Source organism: Prionailurus viverrinus, chromosome A2 (assembly GCF_022837055.1).
Source record: "Prionailurus viverrinus isolate Anna chromosome A2, UM_Priviv_1.0, whole genome shotgun sequence".
In the NCBI taxonomy this organism is placed as follows: domain Eukaryota; kingdom Metazoa; phylum Chordata; class Mammalia; order Carnivora; family Felidae; genus Prionailurus; species Prionailurus viverrinus.
This window is the reverse complement of record NC_062562.1, coordinates 91,692,659-91,719,719: the sequence shown is the minus strand read 5'-3', so window position 1 is coordinate 91,719,719 and position 27,061 is coordinate 91,692,659. Positions and strand designations below refer to the sequence as shown.

General features: G+C 41.2%; 1 protein-coding gene across 4 annotated transcripts in view; it reads left to right on the top strand.

Moving 5' to 3' along the window:
• The window catches only part of ABCB1 (ATP binding cassette subfamily B member 1), a 120,434-nt gene extending 95,359 nt beyond the window's left edge, over nt 1-25,075 (top strand). For all 4 annotated transcript variants that reach the window (XM_047848085.1, XM_047848074.1, XM_047848083.1 and 1 more), the window contains 7 exons: nt 1,791-1,891; nt 3,137-3,277; nt 6,455-6,611; nt 7,110-7,307; nt 19,904-20,110; nt 23,192-23,338; nt 24,474-25,075. In XM_047848085.1, coding sequence (XP_047704041.1) covers nt 1,791-1,891; nt 3,137-3,277; nt 6,455-6,611; nt 7,110-7,307; nt 19,904-20,110; nt 23,192-23,338; nt 24,474-24,677 — 1,155 coding nt within the window. In that variant the 3' untranslated portion in view covers nt 24,678-25,075. The remainder of the gene's footprint in view (nt 1-1,790; nt 1,892-3,136; nt 3,278-6,454; nt 6,612-7,109; nt 7,308-19,903; nt 20,111-23,191; nt 23,339-24,473) is intronic.
• The last annotated feature ends 1,986 nt before the right edge of the window (nt 25,076-27,061 follow it).

Below are 27,061 nucleotides of genomic sequence, written 5' to 3'. Positions count from 1 at the left end.
CTGCATGACCCAGCTCCCCTGACAACTTCTGTGAATTCACCTTCCTCTGGCCTCAGGGCCTTCTTTCAGTTCCTAGAACATTCCAAGCTGGCTCCCTCTGATCTTCCAATGTCTGGTTCCTTTATGTTACTCAAGTCTCACCATTATTACCTACCTCTTCAGAGGGGCCTTTCCTGCATTGGAATTAATTCACGACACTTCTCAGTACCTGATGTTTTTTTATGTTTGTTTTTACTATTTCTTTGTTTATTGATTAATGTTCTGTCTTTCCTCCTAAGACATAAGCTCCATGGGGACCAAGACCATGTCTGTTGGTTTGCCCTTAAAGGGACAGAGCAGGCCTAGTGTTCAAGAGCAAGGCCGTGTGGTGTCAGCCTGTGCATAACCTCTACCTGTCTGTGTTCTGTGCTCCTTAGATTTCTGTCACATTATTACTGACTAATGAACATCTTAGTAACATAGATGCTTTTTCCTTTTCAGAAATAAAATCCATAACCAAACTTCAGTTTATTTGAGGAAAGAAGAGAAGTGTGAGGAGGAGTTTTTTTTCCTCTCTCTAGAAATATGTGTATAATGCTTTCTCCAAAATTATTTAGTGCACACTGGCTTCTGAGGGAAACTCAATGCTATTTACTCTTCTCACATTAGAAGTTCTCTCACCTCTGGGCGCCTGGGTGGCTCAGTCAGTTGAGCATCCCCATTCTTGATTTTGGCTCAGGTCATGATCTCACAGTTGTCCACCCCCTTCATTTTACTGAGGAGGAGAATGAGACAGATATTTCAAGGTCCCATGGCTGAAGTCTCATTTTATATACTGGAATCTTTCATGTTTTCCACAGACCTTTATGCAGACTCCAAAAGGATGTATTTATCCTAATCACATAGACTAATTGGAAGTTACATGCAATTAAAAAATAACTGAATGATAGAACGTTTGTGGAAAACAAATTGATAATGTGTGCCATGTTCCTTAAAAATTAGTTCCCTTTGGCCTCATAATTTCACTCTAAGAACCTCTCCCAAGAAAGTAACTTAATATGGACAAATGTTTATGTGTAAGGATGTTTATCACAGAATTTTTTTAATAGAGAATGGAAAACCTTGTTCAACAATAAAGGAATGTTTAACTGGCTGGGATATTAAGTGGCCTATTAAACATCCCATTATTAATGTATATGTCATGACCTTGGAAAATGCTCTTGATATTTTTTAACGTAAAAAGTGATGTAAAGCCAAATAGAAAATTTGGTCCCAATTTTGTTATGTATATGCTTAGGAAAAAAAACAGGTAAGCTAATATATAAAATACACCTATATGTAGCTTTTTTAAAAAAACCTTTATTTTTTCAGTATTTTCCAAATATTCTTCAATTTTCATGAATGGTTATTATAAAGAGAAAATATAAACATCACATTTGAAATTTATGTAAAATAACAATAAACCTAAAACATGACCGTCATAGAAGAAAGAGCACTACACTAGACATAAAATACTGAGTTCTCAGGTTAACCTTGCCTCTGTAATTTTGGCTTTAGATAAGTGTCTCATCTGTTTAAGCCTTAGCTTCTCTTTCTATAAAAACACTGAATTAGCCAATCTTCCTGCCAGATCTAAAATTTGATTTTATAAATTACTATTCTTTCTCATAGTGAAGAAGATCATAGATGATAAATAATATGTAACAACAAAATTAATTTTATTAATCTCTTTTATGGAATTCACACTAATTGCAACTGTTTTGTTTTGTTTTGTTTTGTTTGCCTCTGTGACTGGGGGCTCTCTGTGACAGATTGCTACCGAAGCAATCGAAAACTTCCGAACTGTTGTCTCTTTGACTCGAGAGCAGAAGTTTGAATATATGTATGCACAGAGTTTGCAGGTACCATACAGGTAATAACCATTGAAGAGTGGGAGGGGAGTGTGGGGAGGTTTTTCAATCATCAGATTTGTTTTCAGAAGGATTACTTTGGCCAGAATGTAGGGAACAAGTGGAGAAGCTACTAGAAGGGAACCAAATGGGAACCAAAGGGAACCACTTATAGTTATCCAGGACAGAAATCACAAGACCCTGACCTCTCTGAGGTAGAACCTGTAAGAGTAGGTAAGTGATGGGAAGCAGAGGGAGAGAGGATAGAGAATGACTCTGATGCCAAGTTTGGGTAATGGCCCTATTATTTGCTCTCATTGGGAATGAGTTCTCTATGGAACATGAAATTTGAGCTATCTGTGGGACCTGAGGGGTGGTGCTTCTTGAGTATGCCTTTCCTTCCTCTTTTGACACTTCTCTAGTGGAGAATTTCTGTATTAAAGGAAGCTAATGAACTCCTCCAGTGAGGGTTCAAAAATGTAAGCCCAACCTCTCTGAGTCTCAGTTTCTTGTATGGTAAATGGAGAGAGCTGGACCTTATCGATGAGTTTTCAAAGGTTTAAAAAAAAATAATAGTAGAGGTTTTTTTCCTGAAAATGTTTTCATTTGAAATCCCAATATATGAAACAGATAGAAATGGAGTTGACCTGGTTGAAGCAGGGCTTGGAGGCCCAGAGGCTACCCACTCACCAGCCTGCCCTTACCTCCACATCACCCAATTCACATGGCTCAGAAAATCCACCAATGTTAATGCCTTTGTGAAGTCTTCTCTAACTCCTCCAGAGAGTTGTGCCTCCTCCTTTCTTCCCCTAACATGTTATTCATAAGGTTCCTTCACTGCATAATTATAGTCAACTTGACTCCTGGACCCCAAGGGCAAGAACATGACTGATTCTTCTGTATCACCCAGCATGGTTCCTGAAGCTTGTAGGCTTTGGATAAATTTGTGTTGAATGAATATTTACCATAGAGTGCATATATCTTATGTGTCCAAAAGTGGGGGGAAAGGGAAAGAACTTCCATTTATTAACCCCTCTTCATGTTTTCCTTGGCTTATTTTAACTTTACTTCAGTACTTTGAGGTGCAGTTAATACTCCATCAGGAAGTTTCCTGAACGTTCACAAGTGGGAAAATGAGGACCAAACTTAACTTTTTTGGAAATTGAACCCACTTTTGTCTGCCGTACCCCACCGCTGATCTATCAAAGGTTATGTTTTAAGGACTGAGAAATGAAAGTCAAGTGAGTTTCTTAACGTCTCCTTTTCAGAAACTCTTTGAGGAAAGCACACATCTTTGGAATCTCATTTTCCATCACCCAGGCAATGATGTACTTTTCCTATGCTGGCTGTTTCCGGTTTGGTGCCTACTTGGTGGCACATGAGTTCATGGACTTTCAAGATGTTCTCTTGTAAGTATCAGGTTTTATTTACAGTTGAACTCTAGAAATAAAACTGAGGTGGACATGCTTCATGTCTAAATAGAAAACCGTACTGTGAAGCTTTGTGAAGAGATTTTGGTGATTCAGAAGGTGTCATTTGCCTCTTGAGTCTCTGTGTATGATCCCTGAGGGACCCTATTTTCATTTAGGGAATCAGTGACTTCCCCCCTCCCCAGTGCTGACTCATACCTTTGACCTTCTGAATCTGTGGCTCAATGGGGTTGTGATTCACTGAGGGGATTCTAGGAGGTTTTGGCATTTGAGAAGAAGCCTAACTTGGAGCCAAGTGTCTAGCTCCTTTTAAAGAATACATTTGCTTTCCTTGATAAAAGAAGAGCAGTTAGAAGGTAAGAGCTAAAGAAATTCAGAAATGACAAAGGAAAGGCTACATTGGGATTTCTGCCCCATTGCTGTGAATGCAGAAAATTCTATCTCAGTCAGGAGAAGACAGACCTGAACTTAATTGTACCCCCAAGTACTCAAATATGCAGTTAGGTAATGAAAAAGTAGATATAATCTTTCTGAGTGTCTAGATTTGGTGGTGGATGAGATTCTGCCCTTTGACAGCATATCATAAATAGTGGTAATAGAGTTTTTCATTTAAACCAGAATCACCTAAGCTTGTCTGATATAAGGTGTTAGTGTAATATTTCCATTCTGTTGAAACCTTGGCATGTGTGTGCATTATAGTTTGCTCAGGACGACCCCAACAGAAGATTTAAAATTTCCACTTGATATGTCTATCTGACAAATGATATACAGAAGCTATTTATGACTTGGACCAAAAGACCAAAACCAAGCATCATTGGCATAGGGTCTTCGATTAGATAACTATTTGATACATTGCTTTACTTCAAGGTAAGGCATTGAATTGGTGAAAGTTGCTGACAGTTGGGTGTTTAGATTGGGAAAATCAATCTTCCAAGTAAAGGAAAGGGGAGACTTGTCTGAAGGGCAGTCCATTTTTTAAAAGATCTCCCAGGGGTAAATGATGACAAGCCTGAGATTACCCAGCCATTTGTATGATTTATTTAGAGTTCAGAGGAGAGGATGTGACAGGCTCACAGTATTCTTCCAGGAGGGTTCCCAAGTATTCTGTTAGTTCCAGGCCCACTGTTTAAAAAGATATGTTGAAATAGCCGAATTGTGGAAACAGCCCAAGTGTCCTTTGACTGATGATTGGATAAAGAAGAAGTAGTATACGTACACGGCAGAATATTACTCAGCCATCAAAAAGAATGAAACCTTTCCATTTGCAATGATGTGGATGGAGCTAGAGAGTATTATGCTAAGTGACAGAAGTCAGTGAAAGACAAATGCCATATGATTTCATTCATGTGGAATTTAAGAAACAAAACAGATGAACACAGGGGGAGAAATAAATAGAGAAAAACCAAGAAGCAGACTCTTAACTGTAGAGAACACACTGATGGTGACCAGAGGGGACGTGGGTGGGGCGATGGATGAAATAGGTGATGGGTATTAAGGAGGGCACTTGTGATGAGCACTGGGTGTTATATGTAAGTGATGAATCACTGAATTCTACACCTAAACTAATAGTATAGTGTATGTTAACTACCTGGAATTTAAATAGAAACATGGAAAGAAAAAAAAATAAAGGTAAAAAAACAAACAAACAAAAACATGTTGAGAAATGTGTCCAGAGGAGGGCAGCTGGAGTGTTGAGAAAGATGGGAGTCATCAAAGAAACACAGGGCCTTTTAAAAAATATTCCAGTAAGGGCTATATTATGCCAAAGGATGTACATTTTTCTTCCATGTGAAGAAGAACTTCTGAACAACAAACTTAATCAAACTTGCTACTCCCTAAAACAAAGAATGGAGGCCAACCTAGGAGAAGTGCCCAGGAAACAAACATTGAGCACTGGACTCGATATCCTGTGGAGTCTTTCCCAGCTTTAAGCTGCTATGATTTTGATGTCATAGGTTAAGAATATGAGTGATCCTGAGTGCAGCATGCTACCTGTCTCTATAAGGAACTCATTCTTTGCTATACAGCTCACACGTTTTCTAAGCATCTGGTGTAATTTCAGCACCAATGCCTGGATCTGTTATTTTTTTAGTAGTTGACGTACAATGTCACATTAGTTTCAGGTGTGCAACATACTGATTCTACTTCTCTATACTTTATGCTGTGCTCACTGCAAGTTCAGCTGCCATCTGTTACCGTCCAAGGCTATTATAATATCACTGGCTGGATTCCTTTTGCTGCACCTTTTATTATTGTGACATTCATTCCGTAACTAGAAGCCTGTGTCTCCTCCTCCCCTTCACCCATTTTGCTCACCCATTCCCCTCTGGCCACCATCGGTTTGTTCTCTCATTTATAGGTCTGATTCTGCTTTTGTTTGCTTGTTTGTTCATCTGTATTTTTAAATTCCACATGAGTGAAATCATACAGTATTTGTCTTTTTCAATCTGACTTCTTCCACTTAGCATAATGCCTACAAGGTCCATCTACGATGTCACAAATGCCTGTATCCGCTATGGATCACCACAATCATGCTACATAACAACCAACCACTAACCCTCAGTGCCACACAATAATAAACGTTCATGTTTGCCCACAAGTCTGTGGGTCAGCTGGGCAGTTTTGCTGGTCTAGGATGGACATAGCAGATCGCAAGTAGGCTCGCTTGTGTGTGTAGGGCATGACAAGCTGGTTGGCTGGGGTCCCCACAGCTTTCTTCCATCTGTGCCTTGTCCTCCAGATGGTAGCTGGGCTTGTGGTGGTGGCAGAGAGAGAGAGAGAGAGAGAAAAGCACACAAAGCCCCCTGAGTCATAAGCTTAGAACTGGCAGAAGTCACTTCCACCACATCCTGTTGGCCAAAGCAAGTCACAGGCCAACTCAGATTCAAAGGGTAGGAATACAGATTCCACTTCTTAAATGGAGGAGCTGCAAAGTCCCATTACAAGAAGGTGAGGATACAGAGACAGTTGAAAAAGGGGGCCCTTTTACAATCTGTTACACTGATGCGAACTTATAAGGGAAAGTGCTGACTTATTTTGTTTTATGTTTTTAATTTGTGTTTTACATTGTTTGAGGCAGTGTTCTCTATTGTAGAACTGTCAGTTGTCTAGCATTATAGCCATAACTCCGCTCATGCTTTGTCTTTGTTTTTGCAGGGTATTCTCAGCTATTGTCTTCGGTGCCATGGCAGTGGGGCAGGTCAGTTCATTTGCTCCTGACTATGCCAAAGCCAAAGTATCAGCTGCCCACGTCATCATGATCATTGAAAAAATCCCTCTGATCGACAGCTATAGCACAGAAGGCCTAATGCCCGTGAGTTTGAAGTTTTGATGATATGTTTTCATTCCTAACTAATGAGTGAAAGTACTCTAAGAGGAAATTTAATAAAATCTGTGGGGGTTTTTTATTCGCAGGTAATAAAATGAAACTTTCTAGATCATGAGGTCATTTTAATAAATGCTAATAATGTATGTTAACATTCAGTACTTTTGGAAAACAAGGCTGCAGGGAGATGGAAATACCACCCAATTTATGAGCAAATTCTGTTAATCGGATTTTATTATATGTAGGTTAGGTACTCTATTCTTGGAGAACAGATTTGAGTTATCACATTTGTATTGTATTAACAATACATGCTGTACAAACACTGACTCTCTTAGATTTTACTTACTACATTCTGGCAGTTACAAATGCAGCCTAATTGTAATACAAGTTTGCCGTCTTCTGACACCTGGTGATAGAGGGGGTTTGCTATACAATGCGTTTTCAGGATCGCAGTAATCATCTCTATTGTTACTGTTCTGATTTTAGAACACGTTGGAAGGAAATGTGACATTTAATGAAGTCATGTTCAACTATCCCACTCGACCAGATATCCCAGTGCTTCAAGGGCTGAGCCTGGAGGTGAAAAAGGGCCAGACGCTGGCCCTGGTGGGCAGCAGTGGATGCGGGAAGAGCACGGTGGTCCAGCTCCTTGAGCGGTTCTACGACCCAATGGCCGGAACAGTGGTGAGCACACCTTTTTATTCATCTCATTTTAAGTGTTTAATCATTGGAATGCCTGGATATGTTTAATTCCTGACTATGAACTCTAGTTTTTCCAGTCTTTAAACAACAGCCTCACTTAAAGTCTGACATCCTAGATACCATCTCCAAGCTGTGTCTGCTGCCCCAGCCTCTGTCTCAAATTGCCCCTCTACCCTCCTTTGTGAGCAGCCTTTTTATCATCCATCTCCCTTCCTTCCTTCAGTTACGTTTCTGTTTTCATGAGAGGATCCAGCAAAAATTTAAGTAGCCAGAAAGATACAGGAGCAGGAGGGATGCTAGGAGAGACAAGTAAGGTGGGTGCCAGGGATAGGGAATGTTTTGAGAAGTTGAAGGTAGTCAACAATGACAGATGCTGTGGACAGGTAGAGTAAGATGAAGACGGAAATGACAGGATGTGATTTGGCAATTTAATGGGCTACTTACAACATTTTAAAGTATTCTTAGTGAGGTATTGGTGGGGAAACAGTTTAGCACGGCTGAGGGATGGCTGGAAAGGGAAGTGGAGACTGAATGCAGATCGTCTAGAAGATTAAAGGTGAAAGAAAAGCAGTAAGAGCAGTAGCGTGAGGGGGGAAGCAGAGGCCAGGGAAGAGGTGTAGCAGGGGGAAATCTTAAGCATTTTTATGGCTGAGGATGAGATACAATCATTGAGAGAGGGTATTGAAATAGCTTCTAAAAAGTGGAATCAATGAATTTGGGAAGCAGATAAAGAATATAGAAGGATTCCTTTTTCTTCCCTGAACTAAAAGAATAAATGAAGGGTCAGATTTTGTTCATTCAGCATTCAGTAAACATTTACTCAGTGCCTGTCAGGGACTATCTTGGGTACTGGGGAGGAGATAGAAGTCGTGAAGGGAGCAGTGTGACTACAGTGGAGAACAGGAAAAGAATCAGATTAGGAAGGAATAGAATTTATAGCAAGAAGTTTTAGTTAGTTACTAGTCATACTCACAGGTGATAATAAAAATATTTAACAACCGGAAAGGCATGGGCACTGACCAAACAGAATGGACACCTGTTCCATACAGTCAAATTGATGCCCCAGCTCCATATGGGCCACACTTGGATTAATGAGTGAGGTGGAAATGAAACTTATAACCTATAGTCATAAATATTTTTATTTATGACTTACTCATAAATGTTTTTATTGTATTCTACTCAGTCTGTTTTTTAACAGCGACATAAGCTTTATCCTCTATTTTTACTTTCTTGTTTTATATTTTCTGTGAGTTCTGACTTTATACTTCAGTTTTGTGGTTGAAATTTGAACAAAGGGCTCTAAAGGAAGAGAGAAATGAAGCAATTAGGAGGAAATGTTAGCTCTCAGGAAAGATTATGGTCTTTAACAGATGTTGAGTAAGCAGTATATTAAATGTTGAGCTCTAATAAATTACAGGTGATAATGTCTGTACTCAAAGAATTTCACTGAAGAGATGGGGCATATACTTCCATGAGTTATATAAAAGAAGATAGACCTAGAGCATATTTTTTTAAACATTGCCATCAATTTTTTTAATATAATTTATTGTCGAATTGGTTTCCATACAACACCCAGTGCTCATCCCAAGAGCCCTCCCCAGTGCCCATCAACCACTTTGTCCTCTCCCCTACCCTCCATCAATCCTCAGTTTGTTCTCTGTATTTAAGAGTCTCTTATGGTTTGCCTCCCTCCCTCCCTGTTGGTAACTCCTTTTTTTTCCCTTCCCCTCCCCCATGGTCTTCTGTTAAGTTTCTCCAGATCCAAATATGAGTGAAAACATATGGCATCTGTCTTTCTCTGCCTGACTTATTTCACTTAGCATAATACCCTCCATTTCCATTCACGTTGCTGCAAATGGCCAGATTTCATTCTTTCTCATTGCCAAGTAGTATTCCATTGTATATATAAACCACATCTTCTTTTTTTTTTTTTTTTTTTTTTTTTTTTTTAATTTTTTTTTCAACATTTATTTATTTTTCAGACAGAGAGAGACAGAGCATGAACGGGGGAGGGGCAGAGAGAGAGGGAGACACAGAATCAGAAACAGGCTCCAGGCTCTGAGCCATCAGCCCAGAGCCTGACGCGGGGCTCGAACTCACAGACCGCGAGATCGTGACCTGGCTGAAGTCGGACGCTTAACCGACTGTGCCACCCAGGCGCCCCTAAACCACATCTTCTTTATCCATTCATCAATTGATGGACATTTGGGCTCTTTCCATACTTTGGCTATTGTTGAAAGTCCTGCTATAAACATTGGGGTACAAGCGCCCCTATACATCAGCACTCCTGTATCCCTTGGGTAAATTCCTAGCAGTGCTATTGCTGGGTCATAGGGTAGATCTGTTTTTAATTTTTTGAGGTACTTCCACACTGTTTTCCAGAGCAGCGGCACCAGTTTGCATTCCCACCAACAGTGCAAGAGGGTTCCCATTTCTCCACATCCTCGCCAGCATCTATAGTCTCCCAATTTGTTCATTTTAGCTACTCTGACCGGCATGAGGTGGTACCTCATTGTGGCTTTGATTTGTATTTCCCTGATGATGAGTGATGTTGAGCATTGTTTCATGTGTCTGTTGGCCATCTGCGTGTCATCTTTGGAAGTGTCTGTTCATGTTTTCTGCCCATTTCTTCACTGGTGTGGAGTTTGGTGAGTTCTTTATAGATTTTGGATACTAGCCCCTTATCTGATATGTCATTTGCAAATATCTTCTTCCATACCATCGGTTGCCTTTTAGGTTTGTTGGTTGTTTCCTTTGCAGTGTAGAAGCTTTTTGTCTTGGTGATGTCCCAGTAGTTCATTTTTGCTTTTAATTCCCTTGCCTTAGGAGATCTGTCGAGTAAGAAATTGCTGCGGCTGAGGTGAAAGAGGTTGTTGCCTGGTTTCTCCTCTAGGGCTTTGATGGTTTCCTGTCTCACATTCAGATCTTTCATCCATTTTGAGTTTATTTTTGTGTATGGTGTAAGAAAGTGGTCTAGTTTCATTCTTCTGCATGTCGCCATCCAGTTCTCCCAGCACCATTTGTTAAAGAGACTGTCTTTTTTCCATTAGATACTCTTTCCTGCTTTGTCAAAGATCAGTTGGTCATACATTTGTGGGTCCAATTCTGGGTTCTCTATTCCATTGGTCTATTTGTCTGTTTTTGTGCCAATACCATGCTGTCTTGATGATTACAGCCTTGTAGTAAAGGCTGAAGTCTGGGATTGTGATGCCTCCTGCTTTGGTCTTCTTCTTCAAAATTACTTTGGCTATTCGGGGTCTTTTGTGGCTCCATACTAATTTTCGGATTGCTTGTTCTAGCTTTGAGAAGAATGCTGGTGTAATTTTGATTGGGATTACATTGAATGTGTAGATTGCCTTGGGTAGTATTGACATTTTAACAATATTTATTCTTCTAATCCATGAGCTTGGAATGTTTTTCCATTTCTTTGTGTCTTCTTCAGCTTCCTTCATAAGCTCTTTCTATAGTTTTCAGCATACATATCCTTTACATCTTTGGTTAGGTTTATTCCTAGGTGTTTTATGGTTCCTGGTGCGATTGTAATTGGGATCAGTTTCTTTATTTCTCTTTCTGTTGCTTCATTATTGGTGTATAAAAACGCAACTGATTTCTGTACATTGATTTTGTACCCTGCAACTTTGCTGAGTTCATGTATCTGTTCTAATACGCTTTTGGTGGAGTCTGTCAGGTTTTCCATGTAGAGTATCATGTTGTCTGCGAAAAGTGAAACTTTGACTTCTGCTTTGCCAATTTTGATGCCTTTTATTTCATTTTGTTGTCTGATTGCAGATGCTAGGACTTCCAACACTATGTTAAACAACAGTGGTAAGAGTGGACATCCTGTCGTGTTCCTGATCTCAGGGGGAAAGCTCTCAGTTTTTCCCCATTGAGGATGATATTAGCGTTGGGTCTTTCATATATGGCTTTTCTGATCTCAAGGTACGATCCTTCTATCCCTACTTTCTTAAGAGTTTTTGTCAAGAAAGGATGCTGTATTTTGTCAAATTCTTTTTCTGCATCTATTGACAGGATCATAAGGTTCTTACCGTTTCTTTTATTAATGTGATGTATCACATTGATTGATTTGCAAATATTGAACCAGCCTTGCAGCCCAGGAATGAATCCCACTTGATCATGGTGAATAATTCTTTTTATATGCTGTTGAACTCAATTTGCTAGTATCTTCTTGAGAATTTTTGCATCCATATTTATCAGGGATATTGGCCTGTAGTTTTCTTTTTTTGCTGGGTCTCTGTCTGGTTTGGGAATCAAAGTAATGCTGGCTTCATAGAATGAGTCCAGAAGTGTTCCTTCCATCTCTATTTTCTGGAAGAACTTGAGAAGGATAGGTATTAACTCTGCTTTAAATGTCTGGTAGAATGCCCCAGGGAAGCCATCTGGGCCACTATTTGTTGGGAGATTTTTGATAACCAATTCAATTTCTTTGCTGGTTATGGGTCTGTTCAAGTTTTCTATTTCTTCCTGTTTGAATTTTGCTAGTGTGTGGGTGTTTAGGAATTTGTCCATTTCTTCCAGATTGTCCAGTTTGTTGGCATATAGTTTTTCATAGTATTCCCTGATAATTGCTTATATTTCTGAGGGTTGGTTGTAATAAGTCCATTTTCATTCATGATTTTATCTATTTGGGTCCTCTCTTTTTCTTTTTGAGAAGCCTGGCTAGAGTTTTATGAATTTTGTTTATTTCTTCAAAAAACTGACTCTTGGTTTCATTGATCTGTTCTACGGTTTGGTTTTTTTTTGTTGTTTGTTTTGTTTTTGTTTTTGTTTTTTTTTTAATTCTATATTGTTTATTTCTGCTCTGATCTTTCTTCTTTCTTTTTTTTTTTTTTAATTTTTTTTTTCAACGTTTATTTATTTTTGGGACAGAGAGAGACAGAGCATGAACGGGCGAGGGGCAGAGAGAGAGGGAGACACAGAATCGGAAACAGGCTCCAGGCTCTGAGCCATCAGCCCAGCCTGATGTGGGGCTCGAACTCACGGACCGCGAGATCGTGACCTGGCTGAAGTCGGACGCTTAACCGACTGCGCCACCCAGGCGCCCCTCTTATTTCTCATCTTCTGCTGAGCTTGGGGTATCTTTGCTGTTCTGCTTCTAGTTCCTTTAGGTGTGCTGTTAGATTCTGTATTTGGGATTTTTCTTATTTCTTGAGATAGGACTGGATTGCAATGTATTTTCCTCTTAGGACTGCCTTTGGCACATCCCAAAGGTTTTGGATTGTTGTGTTTTCTTTTTTCATTTGTTTCCATATATTTTTAAATTTCTTCTCTAATTGCCTGACTGACCAATTCATTCTTTAGTAGGATGTTCTTTACCCTCCATGCTTTTGGAGGTTTTCCACACTTTTTCCTGTGGTTTATCTCAAGTTTCATACCATTGTGATCTGAAAGTGTTCATGGTATGATCTCAGTTCTTTTATATTTATTGAGGGCTATTTATGACCCAGTATGTGATCTGTGTTGGAGAATGTTCCATGTGCACTCGAGAAGAAAGTATATTCTGCTGCTTTAGGATGTAGAGTTCTAAATACATCTGTCAAGTCCATCTGGTCCAGTGTATCATTCGGGGCCGTTGTTTCTTTACTGATTTTCTGCCTAGATGATCTGTCCATTGATGTAAGTGCAATATTAAAGTCCCTTGCAGTTACTACTTTTTTACCAATAAGATTGGCTATTTTTGTGATTGTTTTCTATATTTGGGTGCTTCTGAATTCGGAGCATAGACATTTATAATTGTTAGGCCTCCCTGATGGATAGATGTTGTAATTATCATATAATGCCCTTCTTCATCTCTTGTTACAGCCTTTAAAGTCTAGTCTGTCTGCTATAAGTATGGCTACTCCAGCTTTCTTTTGACTTGCAGTAGCATGATAGTTCTCCATCCCCACACTCTCAATCCTCAGGTCTAAAATGGGTCTCTTGTAGACAGCAAATAAATAGGCCTTGTCTTTTTAACCATTCTGATATCCTGTGTCTTTTGATTGGAGCATTTAGTCCCTTTACATTCACTATTTTTATTGAAAGATATGGGTTTAGAGTCATTGGGTTATCTGTAGGTTTCGTAGTTGTAGTGATGATGTTTCTGGTACTTTGTGGTCCTTGCAACATTCCACTCACAGGGTCCCCCTTAGGACCTCTTGTAGGGCTGGTTTAGTGGTGATGAATTCCTTCAGTTTTTGTTTGTTTGGGAAAACCTTTTCTCTCCTTCTATTCTGAATGACAGGCTTGCTGGATAAAGGATTCTTGGCTGCATATTTTTCCTGTTCATCACATTGAAGATTTCCTGCCATTCCTTTCTGGCCTGCCAAGTTTCATTAGATAGGTCTGTCACTAGTCTTATGGGTCTACCTTTGTATGTTAAGACCCGATTATCCCTAGCTGTTTTCAGAATTCTCTCTTTATCCTTTTATTTTGCCAGTTTCACTATATGTCAGGCAGAAGATTGATTCAAGTTAGTCTGAAGGGAGTTCTCTGTGCCTCTTGGATTTCACTGTTTGTTCCCTTCCCCAGATTGGGGAAGTTCTCAGCTATGATTTGTTCAAGTATACCTTCAGCCCCTTTCTCTCTCTCTCTTTTTCTTCTGGAATTCCTATGATACTGATATTGTTCCACTTGATTGAATCACTTAGTTCTTTAATTCTCTCCTCGTGATCCTGGATTATTTTATCTCTTTTTCTGAGCTTCCTCTTTTCCATAATTTAATCTTCTAATTCACCTATTCTCCCCTCTCCCTCTTCAATCCATGCTGTGGCCACCTCCATTTTATTTTGCACCTAATTTATAGAATTTTTAACTCATCATGACTATTTTTTAGTTCCTTGATCTCTGCAGCAATAAATTCTCTACTGTCTTCTATGCTTTTTTGAAGCCCAGTGATTAGTCTTATGACTATTATTCTAAATTCTTGTTCAGTTACATTATTTATATCTGTTTTGATCAATTCTCTAGCTGTCCCTTCTTCCTGGAATTTCTTTTGAGGAGAATTCGTCTGTTTCATCATTTTGGCTAGTTTTCTGTCCCTTATGAGTTTTAAAAGCTTGTTATGTGCTCTGCACCTGTGAGCACTGCTATATTAAAGGGGGTCATACACTGTCCAGGGCCTGGCCCTTCAGGAGGTGTTTTTTGGGGAGTGTTACTTGTTCTCTGTTGTTGTGAGTTTGGTAATTTTATTTCCCTACTTGTAATGATCTTATGGACCCTCCACCTGGTGTGCTTTGATTTGTTCCTTGAAGTAGCCCTAGAAAGGAAAACAAACAGACAAACAGGAAACAAAAACACACAAACACGAGACAAATAAAACAAACAAACAAACAATGCAAAAGCGAAAAACCAGAAACACCAGCTATAAGTAAAGAACAGGGTAGAGCTGATGGAAGAGCATATACAAAGAGAGAAATGACTGGGGTTGGTGGGGGGGCGGGGTGGGGGGGAGAAAAAAATAAACATTGACCAGGCAGAGAGACTAAACGGCTTAATCCAGAGAAAGAGAAAGGAAAATAAAGAAGGAGGAGGGAAAAAGAAAGGAAGATAAAGTTACCCAGACAGAGAAACTATACAGCTTGATTATTCCAGAGAGAGAGAACAGAAAGTAAAGAAGGGGGTGTAGAACATGTATCAGGGGAATGGATTAAATATGTCTGCTTAAACAAACCAACAACTGGAATATCCAGCCTAGAGGAGGGAAGAAATAAGAAGGAGAAAAGGAAGGAAGAATATATCCAAATCACAAGAATTGTCCTAGAATTAATCCAGGCAATTCAGCAGCGCTGGTCTGGAGGAGGGGGCCGTCTGGTTCCTCAGCATCTATCCTGCTCCAGTAGGCACACAGTTACCTGGGATGGAGGGACGTGGTTTGGTGTAGGCAGGTCCGCCTCCACTGTGGGCCCTGCGGACTGATCCCTGAGGCCCTGCCTTGGTGGTGGTGGGGAGAAAAATGGAAACCGCCCCCCCAGTCTCTTCTCCACACACCTAGTGTCCCAAATCACTCTGTTGGAGTCGTCCTCACTGTGCTGCTGGTGCACATGGGGTAGTCCGTCTCGCTCCACCGACTCCCATGCCCCGGCACTTGGCTGGGATTTAAACTCTCACTCTGTGCGCCTTGGCACTGGGGAAGCGCTTCTCTATGCTGATATGTGGTCCCAGCTGGTTTTGTCCCGTGCAGCAGCACTTCAGGGAGGTGACCGCTTTCTCCTATTGTGGACTGTGCCCCTAACCTACCACTGAACCCAGGGGTAGCTCCCCTTTTCCCCAAGTGCATGAATAGGGCAGCCAGCCCCAGTCTGGAGAAAGCCCTGCAGTTAGAGATGGGATCCCTCTCCGTCCCTGTCAGAGGTTTTTCTCTCATTCAGATACAGTCCTATGCTTCCTCAGACACTCTTTCTTTTCTCTTTCTCTCTCTGCAGAAGGGGATCCTTCTCCTCCATGCCTACATGGCCCGTTTTATGTCCTACCGTTCACAATCACCCGCCTAAGGACCGTCTGGTTGTCCTGATGTCTCCCTGTTAGACTCAGTCTCTTTTCTTCCAGACTCTTGGGGTTCAAAGTCCTTTGGCTTCAACCCTTCTTGGTTTGAGAGATGCAGGAAGTATGGATCTCCCTACTTCTCTACCATGTTGGCCCCTCCACCTAGAGCTGGTTCTTAAGAGATAAACAGAGCCATTGAATGAGGCTGAGAGGGTGAGCAGTCAAGATGTCACTTGATGCAAGAGGTAATGTGAGCTACATTGATAGGTGATTTCCTCCAATGTCCATATATCCATATAGCCTATTTGGGCCAAAGTAGCAGATTTAATGAAAGATCTGATCCTTAAACTTTCAAATTATAACCCATTTAGGAAGAACAAAAATGTCATGGCCTCTCTACTGTAGTCATAGTCACATGGGTTAGTTTACTGTTGCTGCTAAAGAGAGCCTATACCTTACAGATTTTGCACAGTGCATCTCACTGGTATAACCTCCATTACTTCCAGAGCCAAAAGGGAGTCTCAGAAATAGTTTTTGGCCTTCTGGCCCTTCCTATCTAGAAAGGTAGTACAGAGGAATATGGAAATGAATGCTGAGGGCCTCGGACAATAACCATCTCAAGACAACACTGACAATGCAAGGAAAACCAAGTGTTCTTACCTATTTAAGGAACACTATTATCTGCTCCTGTACGTTTGTGCTAGAGCTTTGAAGTACTGCCAAGTTTTGCATAGAAGCCAGACTTCATAGTGGAAGTGTCCTCAAGACACACGAGTCCATGTGCCGTTTTGTTAATGACCATTAATTAGTAACCCTTAATAACTCAGTAGGTTACGAGTAAGTAGCTATTGTTGCCATGTAAAAATGTGTGTGGATCTGAGCATGATTGATCATAAGAACTGAAGGAAGGATGTGACCGAGGTCAGGAAATCCTCATGACCATCAGGGGGCCTTGAATTATACTTTGAGAAACAGTGACCTGGGCTGTGGTTCTCAAACCATCAGAATGGTTTACAGAACTACTAAAGAACACCCTGGCTCATTCCAGTAGGTCAGGATCTGGTCCATTAATTTTTACAATTTCCCCAGGTGATTCTGGTGCCAACCATCATTTGAGAGCCACTGAGCTGATAAATTTGAAAGGTGTAGGTTAAATTTTGGAGACTCTTGCAAAATGAAGCCACCAAATTGTACAGAGGGGAGGTTCCAGGTTTTTTGGGGCATGAAGGTTCTACATTTTTAGGGACTCTCTGTAAAAGAATACAAAGTTATGAATGCAAAATTAGGTATAAAAGTGAATATTTACTTCTAATAAAACAAATCACAACAAAATATCGAAACCTTAAAGATTCAGGTCCCTTTTCTCTTTAGACAGGTTATCATAAATATTCACCTGGAAGATTCCTAACTGCAGCCTGGCCTTCCGCTGTTACCCCACCCCGCCCCCTCCCAGAACACGGTTCAGCTCCCAACAATTACCTGCAGATTAGGATTCTTGAAGCTGAACTGAATTAGCTTCACTGTAAAATTGCTTGTGGTCTGAGTCTTGCCCAACCTTTCCTTTTCCCTTCTCTAGTCCATGCCATGCACTGTTGTCAGAAGCCTGTTGTCCTAGTCTGGGTATTAGCTGGTAGGTGCCGGGGCTAACATGGGACATTCCTGTTAGAAGGAGGACAGAAGGAATCTTTCAATTATAAGACGCTGTGTTACCAAAACCGAACCTGTAGTGTATATATTCAATCCTAGCTCCTCTGGTTATTGTGTGTCCTCATGCGTATCACTTGGCTTTTTTTTTTGAATCTGTAAAATGGAGACTAAAACCACGCCTACCTCACAAGGGATGTTGTAAAGTTTAAACAAGAGAATGCATGAGACAAGCTTATCACAGGACCTATAATATAGCCAGTGCTCAATAATTTATCTGTAATCGTGATTTCAGAGTAAACATATATAGCAGAATAACACATATTTGATTGTGCTGATGAAAGCAGCAGTACATTGAACAGTCTGGAATAGAGATAGCTAGTCATTTTAATCTGGCTTGATTTCATTATTACCAATGTGTTTACTTTCCTCATTAAGTTTTTATTTAGGCCAGTGTCTTTTTAAATTTTTTTTTCAACGTTTATTTATTTTTTGGGGGACAGAGAGAGACAGAGCATGAACGGGGGAGGGTCAGAGAGAGAGGGAGACACAGAATCGGAAACAGGCTCCAGGCTCTGAGCCATCAGCCCAGAGCCCGACGCGGGGCTCGAACTCACAGACCGCGAGATCGTGACCTGGCTGAAGTCGGACGCTTAACCGACTGTGCCACCCAGGCGCCCCAAGGCCAGTGTCTTTTGAACAGTGTTCACTGATTCCCCAGAGTTCCTTGGTCTTCCCTTAGACCTTCACCCATGCCTCAGCCAAATAACCTCTGCACTGATCTCTTTTATCTTTAGATTTCTAAATGTTTTCTCTACAGAAACAGGTTTTAAGTGGTTTCTAATTCCAGTGTATCATGTGGGGATGAAGAGAGCCAAGAGTGTTACTGTATTCAGTGTGATAGGGAAACTCATTAAAACGTGATGGGATCATTCAGATTTGTTTAATTATATTAGTTAGGCAATGTCTGTTTCCTTCCCAAGAGCATAAGCTTGGAAAAAAATTAAACCACTCCTTGTTTCCTGAAATTTCCATTTCTCAAGTACAGTGTTCAGTCTAACAAGACCTGCTGTTTTGCCACATCCTTGTATAGTCTTTATTGCCTCTCTCCACCTTCTACTTCCCACCTTCACTTAACACTGTAAGAAAGCCTGGAACACAGATGCTGGAATAGTCTCCATGGCAACTGGGCTTGTTACTAACAAGGTCATGGCTTTGTTTCTATCCCCACACGTGCCAGCTTCACAACCAGAAGCCGTGTTCCTGCAGCAAAGATTGCACCCTACCCCTGGCCAGCTGTCTCCTAAGGGCACCCAGCCAGGCACATGGGATCCAAAGAGCATATACAGCTCAGGATATGGTCACCACCACTCTGAGCAAAGCTTGAAGCTGAGTCACTATGTCTTCTTCAGAGGGGATGAATAGCTCTCTCACCTGAATACCAGAGTTCTCTTGCAAAGTACATCTCCAGGCTTCTGCAGAGCAACCCAGGGAGCCAGGTCACTTAGAGAAGACATAGCTTCTCCTTCTTACTCCATTGGCTCAACATTGTAGATGTCTGTCCACCCTTTCATCCCCCACCCCATCCAGGCCTGCTGACAATCTTTGAGCACTTACTCAGTGCCCAGCACTGTGCTGAGTAAGGTCCAGACATAATCTCATGTCCTCCGTTTTATGAGTATAGGAATTATTATCATAATACCTGTCTTACCCACAACAAAATGGTCAGAGAAATTAATTAATTTCCCCAAGATCAACAACTACTTACAGATACCTCCCACACACACTTCTATTCCGAAGGTGCCAGTAAATTCAGTGGCATAAAACAACATAAACTTATTACCTTACAAATTCTGGAAGTCAGATGTCTAAAATGGATTTTACCGGGCTGAAATCAAAGTGTTACTGGTGCTGTGTTCCTTCTGGAGGCTTAAAGGGACTCTTTTCTTACTTTTTCTAGCTCCTGGCCCCTTCCTCGATATTAAAGCCAACAATGACAATTTGAGTGTTTGTCATATTGCATCACTCTGATACTGTCCTGCCTCCCTCTTGCTCAAAGACCCTCATGATTACTTTGGACCCATCTGGATAATCCCAGATCATCTTCTCATTTTGAGATCACCCGATGAGCATCCTTACACCTTAATTCCCTTTTGCCATGTGATCTAACGTTCAATGGTTTCGTGGATTAGAACGTGGGTATCTTGGAGGGCAGGCGTTATCCCGCCTACCACATTCATGTATCGGAAACCAGGGTTAAAACAGAAGAAACATGGCAGTTCATCAGAACATACAGCCATGACCTCGTTTAGTTAATTTTGATGGTCCGAACTCAGCAACAAAAACAGTGTCCCACGGTAACTTGGCAATTTTAATGTATGAAATAACAATACTGATTTTGCTAAGTTAAAAATGTGCTGGTCCTGAAGTTTTCTGTGAACTCTCATTTTCAGCTAATTGATGGCAAAGAGATAAAGCACCTGAACGTCCAGTGGCTCCGAGCACATATGGGCATCGTGTCCCAGGAGCCCATCCTATTCGACTGCAGCATTGGTGAGAACATTGCTTACGGAGACAACAGCCGGGTGGTGTCACAAGAAGAGATTGTGCGTGCGGCCAAGGAGGCCAACATCCACCCCTTCATTGAGACACTGCCTGACGTAAGTCTTTCTCCAGATTAGGAGCCCAGGAGCCTGTGGCAGCCTCCCTGACCCACAGTTTGATTTCTATAGGCCTGGTTTCCCAAAGGTGAAGAGAAGTGAGCAACCAAAATACACACCCACCTGTACACAACATCTACCCACACTTTGTATCCCCATTTGCTATTATGTTTGCCTGATTACCCAACTAGCTCTCCCTGTGAGCAAGCCTGACTGAACAGTGCATATCTGGGGCAGGCTTTCCCTCTGAGACTAAGCGTAGGGCTTGCAGGAGCAGGAACAAGCCCCTCTACCCCAATTTCTGCCTTCCGTCTGCCTCCTTGCTGCTCTCCCCCAAGCTGCAAACCTACCTGGGTGGAGTTGGGCCAGGCTGGAGGACTGAGCCCATGTCAGAAAGAAGGCTCTCCCTGAAAAGAGCTGAGCCCTTGGAGTGGATGTTGTAACATGTAATCTCTCACCATTGCACATTTCATGGGTCCCAATCTCTGCTTATAGGGTTGATTATTGAAACCTTCTTTGGGGCTCCCAGGGCTGTCGTCTGTGGATGCCCTCTAAATTCTTCCTGGGAAGTTAGATAAAAGGAACCTCTTGCATTACCTTAAGCCCCTTAGGTCCTGCGTTGTTGTTTTTTTTTTTAATGTTTATTTATTTGTTTTATTTTTTTAAGAGAGAGAGAGAGCAGGGGAGGGGCAGAAAGAGAAGGAGACAGAATCCCAAGCAGGCTCTGTGCTGTCAGCAAAGAACCCAGTATGGGGCTCGATCCCATGAACCCTGAGATCATGACCTGAGCTGAAACCAAGAGTCAGACGCTTAACTGACTGAGCCACCCAGGTGCCCCAGGTTCTGCGTTTTGAAGTCACCTTGATCTGGTATATCTATACCCCTTCCCATTATTACTAGTTTTGTTATTAGGAAGCACCCCTAAAAATAAAGCTCAGTAGCCTCAAACCAGCAGAAGGCAATCTCCTTATGCAGAAGGATGGCAAAAACAGCTGGCTCTGTTTGCCAAGGTTTCCTTTACCTGAAGCTCTTCTTCCGATAACTTCTGCCATCACATCATAGACCTCCGGGGAGGAGGAATTGTCCCTCTACCCTCCTTTTTTTAATTAAAAAAAAATTTTTTTTAATGTTTATCTATTCTTGAGGTGGGGGGGGGGGGGAGACAGAATCTGAAGCAGGCTCCAAGCCCTGAGCTGTTAGCCCAGAGCCTGACAAGAGGCTTGAACTCATGAACCACTAGATCATGAACTGAGCCAAAGTCAGACGCTCAACCAACTGAGCCACCCAAGCTCCCCCTCTTCCCTCCTTTTAACCTTCTCGCCCAGCTGTGGATAATTGGTCCTTCCCAAAGCTAGAAAACTTGAAAGATATAGCTTCAACCCCCTTTACTAGTGATCTGTCATTAAGTATGTTCTAAAGTATGGGCATTGACCATCATATTAGAGCTGCTGCATCAGAAACTTTGGAGGTACAGTTTAGCAATGTGTGTTTTAATGGCCCAGTTACCAGGTTGCACTTTGAGAGCCACTGGGCTAGTGATTAACAAAGACAAACACAGAGAGTACTAACTAGCTTATTAAACATACCTTGTCCTCTGGCATTCATTATTTGTCTACCAGAGGAACCCAACCTTTCTGGGCTCCTGGGCTCTCGCACACAGAGCACACACCTATAGGTGTCATGATTCTTTCCCTCGGTGTCTAGATGCACAAACAGAAGGCAGAACTCCTTAAGTCTTATTTTTTCTGCCCAAGGACCCACTTCTTTACCTGAGTGATTCCTACTAGGAATTCCTCACCCTGCAAGAAGCTAGTCTGGTTACCAGCCTCCTTCAGGGTGACGCCCCTGCCTTTGCCTGCTTCAACAAGATCGATATTGGCTCAGTACAACTTGAGAATGCCTGCACTCACATGGGACACACTTCATTGCTCCTGCCACCTTTTTTTTCTTAATGTTTAATTATTTTTGAGAGAGTGTGAGTGGGGGAGGGGCAGAGAGAGAGAGAGAGAGAGAGAGAGAATCCCAAGCAGGCTCCGCATTGTCAGCACAGAGCCTGATGTGGAGCTTGACCCCACGAACTGTGTGATGTGACCTGAACCGAAATCTAGAGTCGAACACTTAACTGATTGAGTCAGCCAGGCACCCTGTGGCTCCTGCCTTCTGAGGCACCTGCAGCTCTGGGATGGAGCCGGTCAAAAGCATCTGCTGGAGCCTCACCTGGGGTCCTCTGACTCCATCTGCACCTGGACATCTCAATCTGAGTGCCAGTGAACTAGGGTTACCAGGTAAAGCAAATAAAAATAGGCAATCCTGTATAGAACATGAATTGTTGAGTCAAATTCTGGATGCAGGATCAGAACCCACAGTATTGTTTTCTAGGTTGTGCATGCTGTCGTTTCTTGTTCCTCCTCTCCCTTATATATCCTCGTAACTCCTGTTCCTATCCTCCTATTGAATAGTTAATGACAATTACCTACTGTGGGAAACTATATCTGAAGAACTTTGGAAGAACTCTGAAATCAAAAAATTTTAGAGATTTTAGCTTTTAAAGTTAGATATCAAAGTGGAATTCCTTACCATCCCTTAAAAGTATTGAAGCATTAGAAGATAGTTTATAAAAACAGATACCAAAAGGCTAGCATCCCAAGAATTTCTTCCCTCCCTGACTTTAAAATAATGCAGAGAGCACCACCTGCTGGTTGTAAGATGAGCTTCATTTATTTCTGCACGGCCTGTACAAGTCAGATTTCTTTCATCAAAACCAATCTTTGTCCCAAATATAATGAAATCAGAAGACTGGAAGAGACTAACATTATAAAAGTATTCTTCCTGATAAATTTATCAACTTGTTTACACAAAAACATAACCTCTAAAACCCAAATGTCTGTTTTCAAGAAGAGAGATCAAACCTGCCGTTTAGAGCTCCATTTTTGTCGTTTAATTCTCTATGAACCCATTCTGAGCTTCTGAACTTAAATTTATTGTGTGTGTTTATGGTAGTAGTTGTCCTGTTTTCTCTGAGCAAACTCTTCTTTAGAATTATCAGTTCTATGTTTCATAATAACAAAACCCTATTCACAGAAATATAACACCAGAGTAGGAGACAAAGGAACCCAGCTCTCTGGTGGCCAGAAGCAGCGCATAGCAATAGCTCGTGCTCTTGTGAGACAGCCTCGTATTTTGCTTTTGGATGAAGCTACATCAGCTCTGGATACAGAAAGTGAAAAGGTAAGAATTTAATTCATTTGCAGTCGAATTGGTTGTCCTTAAAAGGTTTACATTTATCTCCCTCTCTCTGCCCCTCCCCCACTCGCACTCTGTCTCTCTGTCTCTCTCTGTGTCAAAAATAAAGATTGAAAAAAAAAATTTTAAGGGAAACCTGGGTGGCTTAGTCGGTTAAGTGTCTGACTTGGGCTCAGGTCATGATCTCACAGTTCCTGAGTTTGAGCCCCGGGTCGGGCTCTGTGCTGACAGCTCAGAGCCTGGAGCCTGCTTCACATTCTGTGTCTCCCTGTCTCTCTGCCCGTCCCCTGCTAGAGTTCGTTCTCTCTCTCTCTCTCTCTCTCTCTCTCAAAAATAAAGATTGAAAAAAAATTTTTTTTAATGTTTTACATTTATGCTTCTGTCTTCCACAGTAGAGAACAAAATTCAGCCTAGATACGTTGATTGTTATTTTTGTCTGCTGTCAGCGTCAGCGGAATTTAAACACTTTCTGTGGCTGTTATTCAAGAGAACAAGATGAAGTAGGGGAAATCAGTCTTATAGCACTTAGGCTCCAAAAAGCAGCCCTGGATCTCTGTATTGACCTACGAAGCTGTGTCAGGAAGCCAATTTCCTATTTCTACTGGTGGCATCTCCTCAGCAACTATATAAAAAAGCAGGAGGTTAATACGGTGCAAAAGTTGATGGTATCTTAAGATACATATTAGTAATCATTTTCTGTTTAAGAAAAAGTTGAGTATTCAGGTATCTGAAAGACAAGTTAATTCTGAGCCATATACTGTCTTAAAAATGCCAGAAGTTCAGCCTATGCTCAGTCTTCCTGAATTTGCTTTATTGCTGGACCGGAGGGTGGCTTTGAAGGATGTTGTGTGGGTGGACACACCTGTACACGTTTTTAAATGACCTGACAGACTGCATTTATTGTCATAACTTTGAAAACAGATAACTCCTGCCTCAGAACTAATCCACACTAGGATTATCTCCTGATATGACAGCTTCCTGGCTTTGTAAATTCTGTTATATTTCACTGATACCATTATTAAAATAGGAGGACCTATTGTTGGAAGAGAGTGAGCCTTATGAAGGAAGAAAGGAGAGGACTGTTTTTTTACCAGCATTAATGTATGTGGTTACTGATCAGGTTGTCCAAGAAGCCCTGGACAAAGCCAGAGAAGGCCGCACCTGCATCGTGATCGCTCACCGCCTGTCCACCATCCAGAACGCAGACCTAATAGTGGTGTTTCAGAATGGCAAGGTCAAGGAGCATGGCACACATCAACAGCTGCTGGCTCAGAAAGGCATCTACTTTTCCATGGTCAGTGTCCAGGCTGGAGCAAAGCGCTAGTGAACTGTGACCTTATGACCATATAAATATTTTCTATTTGTGTTAAAATATGGCATTTAATCAAAGTTAAAAAGCGAGCACGTCACTGGAAACGCTATGTAGAATTATCTGTTTAACATTTCCTTCCGCAGCTGAAGATCATTCCACCAAGTTCAGAGCCCTCAGGCTTTATCATTAAAGGAATCGAAAGAAATATTATTGAAAGGAATAAAACACTGGTGTTAATTGCATTATAAAAATTTGTAGAATAATTCAAAGTAGATTTTGTTAATAAATAGTGTAATTTTTGTTTATATTTTCTTATTTGTAACTTACTGCCTTGCTGAAAGATAATAGAAGTGGCAAAAAGTGCTGAATGTTTGCATAAAGTGCTATAATAAAACTAAACTTTTGTATGAGCATAGTCATCTTGTCTGAAATGCTTGTAAATGATCATCTCCCAATTGGAATATTGAAGATTCTGTCTGCATTTGAAAAAAAAAAAAAGACTTCTTTTAAAAACTCCCATTAATTGTGAGAATGTTAAATAGTGTAAATAATCCCTATTATACATGTCTATTCACACTGGGTCCTACAGAACCATCTGCTTTCATGCTTTGTGGGCTTGATCCTACTGGTTCTTACGTTTCCACATTATGATGGCTCTTAAACCAACCACATACATCAATACAGAATTTTAGAGGTGGGAGTGCAGCCAAGGATGCACAGTTGTTAAGTGTCTACTCTGATATACATCAAACATTTTGCCTTGCTCTGATAAAGGGCTCTTACGGGATTTTAATTTTTTTTCCCTGAGAGGAAGAGAGTGAATCAGGGAGGGGCAGAGGGAGAAAGAGAAAGAATCTCAGGCAGACACCATGCTCAGCACAGAGCCTGACACAGGGCTTGATCTCACAACCCTGGGATTGTGACTTGAGCCAAAATTAAGAGTTGGATGCTGGGGGTGCCTGGGTCTCTCGGTTGGTTAAGCATCCAGCTTCAATTCAGGTCATAATCTTATAGTCTGCGAATTCAAGCCCCGTGTCAGACTCTGTGCTGACAGCTCAGAGCCTGGAGCCTGCTTCAGATTCTGTGTCTCCCTCTCTCTCTGCCCCTCCCCCGCTCACGCTTGTCTGTCTGTCAGTCTCTGTCTCTCTCAAAAATAAACATTAAAAAAATTAAAGACTTGGATGCTCAACTGACTGAGCCACCCAGGTGCCCCTATTTTTGCATTTTAAAAAATGCAGTAACTCTTTTTCTGTTTTGATAATGAGTCACTTTTCCCGATAATTGGTTGCTTCCAAAGCTGATCCTTCTGGTGGCAGATGTATGCAAACACAATAAAAAAAGAAAATAGCACAAAAGAATGATACTCTGAATACTACAACAACAACAACAACAACAGCAACAACAAAAACCACTACAAATAAGATTGAAAATAAGATTGAAAGACCAGCTGGGGAAGAGTATTTGCCATATTTATTGAAAAGAATTGATGGGTCAGCTGGATGGCTCAGTTGCTTGAATGTCCCACTTCGGCTCAGGTCATAATCTGACACTTGTGAGTTTGAGCCCTGCATCAGATTCAGATTCTGTTTCCCTCTCTCTCTGCCCCTCCCGCACTCACATTCTGACTCTCTTTCTCAAAATAAATTTAAAAAAAGACTTGATAACCTTACTATATAAAGAATTTTTTTAATGTTTATTTATTTATCTTGAGAGAGCAGGGGAGGGGCAGAGAGAGGGAGAGGGAGAATTCCAAGCAGGCCCTGCACTGTCTCCGCAGAGCCCTGCACTGGGCTTGATTTCATGAACTATGAGATCACAACCCGAGTTGGAAATCAAGAGTCAGATGCTCAATGACAGACCCACTCAGGCACCCCATAAAGAATTATAAAAGGAAAAAAATATCATCACCTCCAAAGAAAAATGGGCAAAGGACGTGATCAGGTAATTCCCAAGAAGAAATACATTTTTTTAATTAATTTATTTATTATTTAATTTACATCCAAGTTAGCATATAGTGCAACAGTGATTTCAGGAGTAGATTTCTTAGTGCCCCTCACCCATTTAGCCCATCCTCCCTCCCATAACCCCTCCCGTAACCCTGTTTGTTCTCCATATTTCTGAGTCTCTTAGTTTTGTCCCCTTTCCTGTTTTTATATATTACTTTTGCTTCCCTTCCCTTATGTTCATGTTTTGTATCTTAAAGTCCTCATATGAGTGAAGTCATAGGATATTTATCTTTCTCTGACTAATGTCATTTAGCCCAATACCTTCTAGTTCCATCCACATGGTTACAAATGGCAAGATTTCATTCTTTTTGATTACCAAGTAATACTCCATTGTGTGTGTGGTGTGTGTGTGTGTGTGTGTGTGTATACACCACATCTTCTTCATTCATC